At 36.3% G+C, this 9,907-nt stretch overlaps 2 protein-coding genes across 4 annotated transcripts; one reads left to right on the top strand and one right to left on the bottom strand.

Moving 5' to 3' along the window:
- Window positions 1-2,871: 2,871 nt before the first annotated feature.
- On the top strand, window positions 2,872-4,812 carry LOC143896871 (corepressor interacting with RBPJ 1). Its single transcript, XM_077404987.1, has 6 exons — window positions 2,872-3,190; window positions 3,303-3,397; window positions 3,460-3,710; window positions 3,791-3,920; window positions 4,091-4,222; window positions 4,333-4,812. Exons 1-6 carry the CDS (start codon window positions 3,119-3,121, stop codon window positions 4,721-4,723), a joined length of 1,071 nt encoding a protein of 356 aa, XP_077261113.1. The 5' UTR covers window positions 2,872-3,118; the 3' UTR covers window positions 4,724-4,812.
- On the bottom strand, window positions 4,702-9,439 carry LOC143896870 (ribosomal protein S6 kinase beta-1). 3 transcript variants are annotated; one of them, XR_013256786.1, is made up of 5 exons: window positions 9,180-9,438; window positions 8,916-9,088; window positions 8,796-8,836; window positions 7,230-8,705; window positions 4,702-7,152 (listed from the first exon to the last, which is right to left on the bottom strand). XR_013256786.1 is itself a non-coding variant. In XM_077404986.1 (4 exons), the coding sequence occupies exons 2-4, from the start codon at window positions 9,000-9,002 to the stop codon at window positions 7,400-7,402; spliced, it is 1,434 nt and encodes a 477-aa protein (XP_077261112.1). In that variant the 5' UTR covers window positions 9,003-9,033; window positions 9,180-9,439; the 3' UTR covers window positions 4,702-7,399. The 3 variants fall into 3 exon arrangements, 2 of the variants coding, with proteins under 2 accessions (XP_077261112.1, XP_077261111.1); XM_077404986.1 differs by having other exon boundaries at window positions 4,702-8,705; window positions 8,916-9,033; window positions 9,180-9,439; XM_077404985.1 differs by having other exon boundaries at window positions 4,702-8,705.
- Between the last annotated feature and the right edge of the window lie 468 nt (window positions 9,440-9,907).

Below are 9,907 nucleotides of genomic sequence, written 5' to 3'. Positions count from 1 at the left end.
AAACGTAGTATATATCTCAAAGAATTTAGTCAACATTTCCTATTGATTTTCGGTAGAATAACTATTTCTTGCTTCGCTCTATTGGGATTTTCAATTGCTCCATTCGTATAATTAATTTTGTATGATATTTTAGCAAAGAACTGTTTATTTTCTTGGAAAAATACATTTCTCACAGTCTTCTGCAAGTATATCCAACATAAAACGATTGCTCCTTAATTGCTACGCGTTGCTCCACCATTACCTTAATGATTTATTGCATCTTTATTAAAAAATTAACAAATTGATCATTTCACAAGTGACGACGCCGTCACCTGTCAGCATTGTGCATGAGCCCTTATTGACGTTAGGCTGAGTTTCCACTGTGCGCGTCACGCGTCGCGTCATCTGTCGTTAAAGCTTCTTGCACAATGCCAGGCAACAGACAATTGGAACAGGGAATAGAAATCCGAAATCATGTATAAATGCAGAATAAACAGTGACACAGGCAGTAGACACAGAGTTTCCGTCACGTTGGAAATTCTGTGCCTATTGCCTGTTGCCACCGACGATTCGTCGGTGCTGTTGCCAACCAATCATAGCATTCGAATTTTTTAGGTTGTAATTAACGATTTTTTGGTTATTTCCTGTTCCTGTTGCCTGGCATTGTGCACCTCTATGAAGTTGGCCGGACAACTTCAACGTATCGAACTTTCATTAATTGGAATTGATTGGTGGTCGTTTGGTGGTTTTTGGTAGTCTAGTCCGATCGTTTGGTGGTTAGTCATTTTTTTGTAAAATAAAAATGAAATTTCCGGTGTGAACTTAGCCGGACAATTTTTATTTTTCAACCAATTTAACTTTTTTATAGCTCATTCGACGCGAAATCGTTTGGTGGTCGCGAATATCATCATAAAAACGTTTGGTGGTCAACCGTTTTCCTAGAAAATAGAAAAAACCGTATGCGCATTGTTATTTCCTACATTTCTATTGTATTTTTAAGGAAAACAGTATAATTTCGACAGGAATCCATTCCGCAAAGTTACGTGCATATTACGTGCCAGTACACATTAACCATATTGTTACGTGCTTTGCTGTAGCACTGTAGTGTTACATACCTGCGCAAAGCACGAAATGATGTCGTTAACATTTACAGAATATAGGTGTCTTAGAATTTGAAATAAAGAATTACAAAATTAATAAAAACTGAAAATGACAATGTCATGCATTTATCTATATATACATCTCGTAATTTTCTCTATCAATAAATTGTATATACTATTATAATTTATTTTATTGAAATATTTTTTTTAGGTATTTTAAAGTTTTGGTTATCTTATCTTTATCAAGTCAAAATAAAAATATAGACACTTTCTCACAGCCTCTGTAGAATTCTCTCACGATATCACAACAATACAACGATTACGTGTAGTCATCGACGCCATAGTGTTTTTCTTCCATCTAGGGCGTCTAGAATAGAGTCCCTATATACGTGACATTCACGCCATGTTGTTGCACTCCCAAAGTCTGTCCAGACTCTTATAAAGGGACTCTAGACTACGACCACCAAACGACCACCAATCGATTCCAATTAATGAAAGATCGATACGTTAAAGTTGTCCGGCCAACTTCATAGAGGTGCATTGTGCAAGGGCTTTAACGACAGATAGCGCGACGCGTGACGCGCACAGTGGGAACTCAGCCTTAAGCCCGTATCAGACTACGGATTGGGATTGAGATTGGATTGAAATTTAATCAATCAGAACAGAAAAAACTGACCTCAAATTTAGTAAATTTTGCTCTGATTGGTCAAAATTCAATCCAATCTCAATCCCAATCCGTAGTCTGATACGTTCTTCTCTCTGGTGAAGGCCTATGGAGGATTCACATTGGGTCCGATCACGTCCGATGTTCGACGCATGGTGTAAAGAAAGTAAGGCTTGGTTTATAATAGCCGTAACCGTTGATTTAAGCCGTAATCTTTAAGAAATTGACCAATCACAGTCGATTATTCTTCTCACATTCGACTGTGATTGGTCAATTTTTTAAAGATTACGGCTTAAATCAACGGTTACGGCTATTATAAATCAACCCTAAAGTGTGCTATTACGCAGGTTTTTGAACAGCCAATCAAATTTTGTTCCAGCGGCCGCCATTTTGTAGTGGCAAATTAAATTGACATATCACACTCATTTTTATACAATTTGCATAAAATTAATAAAAGGATAAAATAAAAGAAGAAAATAAAATGTACGTTTAATATGCATATATTATATAAAATTGTAATAAAAAAATTAAACATTTACACATAAAGAAAATAATAATAAATTTAAAAAAAAATTTTTTAAGATGAACAAGTAACGAACGGAACATTTTATTACGAACGTATATATATTAAATATACATATACAATATGTATGGTCAAGTATAATAAAATAAATGAAACAATGAAAAACCAATAAACACAGTTATTTACTAATAATATAAAACGTGAATAAATATTAATATTTTTTGTTTGTCACTTTTTTCATTTTTTTCTGAGATTTTCTTTTATAATTTTCATGTTAATATACTTTTTACTCGCGTAATTGCCGGGTACTGCAGCACAGACGTCTAAAATTAAGGTTAAGTGTCTTTCAACGTAAGGGCCTTGGCACATAGAAAAATTTAAGCAGTTAAACTTAAGCAGTAAGAAATCAACGGTATGGATTCGCTACCGCTTAGGGCCGTGCCTTAAGTTCTTGACTGTGATTGGCTGATTTGCTTACTGCTTGAGTTTTACTGCTTAAGTTTTTCTATGTGTTCGGGCCTTAAACATACAAATTTAAAAATGGAGGCGGTTGGTACAATGCGCAGAACGATACGAAAACGCGTCCTCGGTATGAGCACACCTTACTTTCTTTACACCATGGTTCGACGTACGACGATCCGACATCCAATAACAGAATTTATTAGATGTTTATTAGAGACAAAAATTTCCTATTGGATGTCGGATCGTCGTTCGTCGAACATCGGACATCGGACGCAGTGTGAATACTGAATCCTCCATTCTGACCAGCGTACATACGTACAATCGTATATCTCGTACTGTGATTATTTTTGTAAAATTGCTGTTTGAAATTGCAAGGACGAATTTGTTGAGATGGGAAAGGGATTTAACAATTACATGTGCAAAAAGTTCTTCCATCCGGCGTCGCGAGACAATTTGAAACGAGTATGAATGTGTGGCCTAACCTCTCTTTACGATAACAGCATAATTTTTATTCTCTTGTCGTAATCTTAAAGAAAAGTCATATTCTTATGTTAAATGCATGTTACTGTATCAGGTATGGATGGCGGAACAGCAAGCAGAGGCTTACAAGAAAAAGCAAGAGGAGTTGCGAGTACAATACGAGAAGGAACAAGATCTTCATAATAATAAGTAGGTAACTTTAAAATGTCGTGTAACGAGCACTTTCGTTTTTAATGTAATGTTTCTTTCAGGGCGCTGCTCAGCAAAGAGAGTAAGGATAAACTTAGTGTCAATTTTATGTATGAGCCACCTCCTGGAGCAAAGAAAGAACGGGAGAAGGAAGACAATGAGCCTGAATACAAGTTTGAATGGCAGCGGAAGTACAATGCTCCAAGAGAAAGCTACTGCAAGGGAGATAGCGAAATTCGAGATCAACCCTTTGGTATACAAGTAAGGAATGTACGATGTATCAAATGCCATAAATGGGGACACATAAATACAGGTATCCTAAAGATTTATCTAGTGTGGTGATGGTATCAAACGCATAGTGAAAAACAAATGTTGATAATCGAATATTTTTAGATAAGGAATGCCCCTTATACAGTCAAGCGATGAGCGTTGTAATGGCAAATAATAATTCGCAAATACCATCTGCCCCAAATACTATGACGCTCGTGCAACAGATGCGAGAAGATGGTCTAGCTCTGAAAAAGTAAGTTTTAAAAATCTTGTTTTTTTCATATGTATTATATGTGTTACATTTGTACATACGTTTTATACAGATAAGTTTAAGTAGGTTTTGTTAAATAAATAATATAAACTAAGAAATAAATTATTATTGGTATAAATAAACTTTAGCCTATTGTCTTTTTTATATTATAGATCTGCATTAGATGCGCAACAACATTTACGAGTTCCAGACCATGATCATCTTATTGTATCGGAAGACGAGGAGCAGTCCGAACTGTCATTTCTAAAATCTTTATCAAAGAAGGAAAAGAAGAGATTATTATTGTAAGTTAATTCAACTATATAATATTGTGATGTAATCTCTTACTATTGATGAAGAATATTTGAGGATTGAGAATTGTAAGTAAGAAAATTGTTTACTTCTATAATTACAGGAAATTAAAGCTGCTAGAGAGGAAAAATCGTAAAAAAGAAAAGAGAAAAGTGAAAAAGAAGAGCAGTAATAAAAAATCTAGCGATACCAGCAGTAATACTAGTAATAGTGATAGTAGTAGCAGCAGCAGCAGCAGCAGCATTGACTCGGAAGATTTCCATTCCAAGAAGAACAGGAAGAAAAGGAAAAAAGCTGATTCTAAAGAGAAACATATTTACAAGGCTTACAAACATAAAAGAAAACAGAATTATGACAAACTCACTTATAAGGAGGTGAACTGCGATGCTAAATATGGTAAAGATAAGGATCGTTATAATAGAAAAAGAAAAGTTAAAGACGAAGATAAGGATAGAAACAATTCAAGACACAGTAAAACACAGAAACACTATTAATAATCACTTTAACAATACCTGTAAAATATAGATGTATCACTTATAAAATTAATAATAATAAAAAGAAACGCTTATTGCTTAAGACTACATTTTGCAATCTTATTTTTTACCTTCTCATGACGCAAAGTTGTCGTGGATAAATATGCACATAGGTCAGTAATTTGTATCAACAATATGTGCGTACTAATAGAATAACTAGAGTCAATTACAGTAATTTATTCAATGACGGTGAAACATTTCTAATAACAATTTGATACAAACATTAATTTGCCGTATATAAATTTTATTATAATAGCATGCACTTTATTACAAATCAATGAAGCGCGTTAATATTATTGGTATTCTTATAGTCGTGTGTGTGTGCGTGTGTGTGTGTGTGTGCGCGCGCGCGCGCGTGTACTTATGTACATGTACATACATACACACGACTATACATATATATAATGCAATATGCAATGTATGTATCTTTCGCAAAAATGATACATGGGATCATTGGCAATGTATGTACGTGTATATATGTATATTACAAATATTAGCAATTTTTTCTTATTTTTTGTACGGCACGCATTATTTAAATAAGTCACAATTAGGATAAGTTCTCTCACTCTATTTCATTTCTAACACGGCTAGTAACAATCCGTTCTTGCATATACATTTTTTATATATAATGTACGAATGTATATTGTATACGTAATACTAACCACGTTAGATGGCTTTGAACACTTGGGCACTTTGAAAAATCTGCGTGATTATTCCTTTTGCAAATAAATTACACTTTCAATGTGATACAACACTATAATTTTGGGAAGTAATCGGATTGGCAGCTATATGTACAATTATTTGATTATATTTAGCAACAAGACTTGAGTCTTATACAGGGTGTTTTTTAAATTGAGACATCTAAATATTTCGAAAACACATTTTTGAAAATAAATTTTAATCAAGTTATTTGAATTTGGGGGGAAACATAACAGCAGTATTTCTTATTTGGTGGACGTTTTCAGAATTACTTCAAGGTCAACTTAATTTTTTCAAATAGAAACCTATATATTTTTTAACGGCATCTGATTTTATGCAAAGAAAAACAATTTTTGTTTAAAACAATTTTTTTATTCAGCCTCTACTTTCCACGATATTTAATAACATTATCATCAAGACAATATTTTGTTAAATATCAAAAAATTGAAGCCGGATAAAAAAATGTTTTAGATAAAAGTTAGTCTTGAGGAGGGAATAATTTGATGTTTTTCAAAAATGCGTTGATTTCGAGATATTTAAGTGTCTCAATTTAAAAAACTCATCTGTATATATACGTTATGTATATACTATATATACATGTGTACATAAATATACACATACATACATACATATACTGTATAGTAGTATAGTTAAAAAGAAAATACATTTATCATACGATTGAAATATTTCACTTTTTTTATACTAAATAGCAATCGTAATTAATTCTATCAGAGAAATGCCATTCCTTAAAATGGCAACGTACTGTTGTGCTAAATAGAATCGTTAGGACTGACTTTATTCTTATGTATATGGTATAATGAAGAATTTTCGTTTTCCTTTCCGATTCTATCGGGACAAACTTTTTTTACATATAAATATAGTTAATAAACTATATATTTAATAGAATCAATTACGTTTTTAATATACTAATGACAGAACAAGATGATCGTGGACCTACTCGGTACTCATTTTTACTTGCATTTAATTTCTGATGTTCCATCTCATACAATATTGCGAATCCAAAATACCGGAATGTAGAATTGTTTTTATGAGAATCGAGAATTAGAGATAGAGCGCATTTCTTACGTACGTATGTACTTCGATAACAAAAGAAAAGAAATCTCCTCTTCCTCAAGAGTTTAACAAATTATTTTAATCCGTACGTATTCACCCGAAGTGAAGTATATATATATATATATATATATATATATATATATATATATATATATATATTCACAGTGTTTTACTTGAAATAAACCAGTCGCAATCTTCCAAAGCACTAGAAACGAAAAACTATTACAGTGAAGTATTTTCTGATCATTGCTATGATCTAAAAACCATCGTGCGATTCTGAAACGAGAAAAAAGAAAAAAAATTGTTTTGTAGCATTCACTCTCGACTCTAATGTCTCCCTAAAGCATTCATCACTTTGTATGAATCAATGTGTACTGTTAGAAACAATCTAATGCTAGTCAACTACGTTACAATCAACGATATGATTGCGATATCTGTATTATTATTATTGCGATATAATCTTTAGATTTGAACTGCATTCTGCTCGTAAATGTTTTGTTAAGAATGTACTTGCTTTCAATTATCCGCACGTATTTACATACACTATGCGAAAAGACATACACTATTCGCTCCCTCGCATTGCAAACGAACGCTTGGCCGTCTTGAGATCGCTAGTTCTAAAAGAAAAAAAATTGCGTACAGGTGCAGGTAATACCGCGATGTCAAAGAGGCTGACCAAACTCACTGTGCTTACTTTTTGCATAATATTATACATAATATTAAATTTGCTAAATATATCTGTTCATCATCGCACACGAATGTAAAGAAACGATTCGGCGAACAAACAGATTTATTGGGCTATGTTCCTTTCGTTCCCTAGTTTGCATCAAAATGCTAGTAGTTTGCGCGCAATAGGTCGCGGCACTATAAACGGTTTGATAGCTGGCCAAGATCGACCATTTCGGTGTCCTCTATGCTGTTGGGTCCCATCATATGTTGCCTGTGCTGTTGTTGTTGGAGGTCTAATGATGGGCGCAAATGAACATCCATTGTTCTGGGCGAAGAGAAACCATGTAGACTTGCAGCTGCGCCAAAACCCGTGTTGCTCAACAATCCCCTACGTGGACTTCTAGCGCTCACGACTCTTGGCTGTGCGTACATCTCCTCCAGAACGCTCGGCGCCACATAGGTGAAACCCTGAAAAATCATGTTCGCAGATTCACTGAGAGTACTCTCGACCGGTGAATCAACCGGCACGGTTGCCGTGAATTGTTCGTCGAATTGTGATGTATCGTCGGCGCTCTTCAGAGATGGCTTAAACGGCGGATCCAACTTCCGGGCAATTACGTCCTGCCAATTAATGTGTTTGAAGAAATTGTGATTCTTAATTTGCTCGGCGTCCTCCGGACCGGAGCCCAATCTCTGAACGACATGCCTCTTCAAGAGTTTTCGAATGAGATCCCGAGCGTCTGGCGTCAGATATTGTGGAAGACTCAGCTTTCCCCGCAAAATCTTTTCGATAGTTTTCCTTCTGTCGTCACCGGTAAATGGCGGCATCCCTGTAAGCATATCAAACATCAAAGCGCCTAAACTCCACCAATCCACAGCTTTACCGTGTCCGCTCCTAGTTAGAATCTCTGGAGCCATGTATTCTATCGTTCCACAGAACGTATGCGTCACTGTGCCCTCTTGTATATGTTCTTTGCAAAGACCGAAATCCGTTAACTTGACGTGACCCTCAGCATCCAACAAGATATTCTCTGGCTTCAAGTCTCTATATATAATTCCTAGATTGTGAAGATGTTGCAGCGCCAGTATAATTTCTGACAGATAAAAGCAAGCAGTGTCCTCCAGGAAGATACCTTCTCGATCGAGGTACGTGAAAAGCTCTCCACCGCACAGATACTCCAAGATCAGATACAATTTGCCACCAGTTTGGAACGCATACATGAGGTTTACAATAAATGGATGTTTTACAGCCTCCAGAATATTCCTCTCTGCCTTGGTATGAGCGGTATCTTTTTGATTTCGTATAATGGACGCTTTGCGCAGTACTTTCATAGCAAAGATGCTGCCTTTATCCTTCCCTGTGACCTTTCTGACTTGGAAGACCTTTCCGTAACCACCCTCTCCTAAAATCTTGCACAACTCGAAGTCTTGTGGACCAGCTTTCTCTTGACCCGGATTCACATTTTGCTCGGACAACTGAACCCTCTCCAAGTTCTCCGATCTAAAAAGTAATCCGATATTCCTACTCTTTAACAATTGACAAGCAAAATGGGGGAATTATTCTGAAATCAAGGGCAACCAAAATGCTTACTCTAGTATAGCGCTTACAGTTGCGGCATGATTATATTCCTCCTAATAACAAATACGATTTTTAGTTAAAATCTTGCTGTTACAAGTGTAACTCACATCACATTAGGCGAATACACTCTACCTCTCTGTTCTCGATCACGTCGTCGTCCGACTCGTCCTGATTCGCGGCATCTCCGTCATGCAGTTCAATGTCGAATACCCCAGCCATTTTAGGTAAATCAAATTCACATCGGATGCCTCTAAAGCGAGTTAAGGACGTTAAATCTGTCGAGGTGCCTCAATCCGTGGGCGAAGCTGTACGATAATTCGAATGACATAAGCTCCGTGGGCACGCAAAGCAGACGTGCGCCGAGAATCGGGAGGCGCATGTTTCGAGAGGACTTACCTCGCACCTGGAGATATGTCGTATGATAATTCCCTCGTGTTTGCTTAACTTTTTTTTTTTACAAAACGCGCAAAGCAGTAAAAGGCTCGCCGTTAGATTTTACCACGAGTCTACATATGTAATCGCAAATACACGCACGAACCACGAAAATGGAGTGATTCATGTACGAGGTTGATATCTCATTCTCGAGTCCGGCTCGAGGATTCGAGGACTTGATTCGAGGGACGTCCCACGACGTCCCATGTCCCATGTTCTCGAGAGATTTGGCTATTGGCTCGCGCTCGCAACGATGCGATTCCCTAACCTCACTAGATTAATAAAGGGAGCTTTCCAGCAAGCGACACAAGTCGAAGTCGACACAAATGTCAATGGCCGTGTTCAGCAGACACAACTATTGAGTTCGTCTTATCAACACTCTGCATTGATTGGTTGGTTCTAAACGTAAGAGCCAATCACGTTTGACTGCTACTCAGCAGCTTGGTCTGCTGGATTTGAGACGATCGGAGGTGAAAATTACAAAAGTGAACAGATTTACTAGATTTCGACAAATGAAATTGTAGATTCTCTAGTGAATTTCCTCACTTTTGTAATTTTTACCTCGTCCCAAGATACAGAACGCGCCCATTCTATCTTTTTTGAGAACTGTTGTGATTGCTTTCCGTTCCGCTTTTTTCTCTACATGGGACTGCATCCTGACGGAAAGGCTGTGTTCGGATTCCCCACCCGAG

The sequence above is a fragment of the Temnothorax americanus genome, unplaced genomic scaffold (assembly GCF_048541705.1).
Source record: "Temnothorax americanus isolate GAGA-0224 unplaced genomic scaffold, ASM4854170v1 Scaffold2, whole genome shotgun sequence".
In the NCBI taxonomy this organism is placed as follows: Eukaryota; Metazoa; Arthropoda; class Insecta; order Hymenoptera; family Formicidae; genus Temnothorax; species Temnothorax americanus.
Note: the sequence above shows the minus strand (reverse complement) of the source record. Positions and strands in the feature narration are given on the sequence as shown.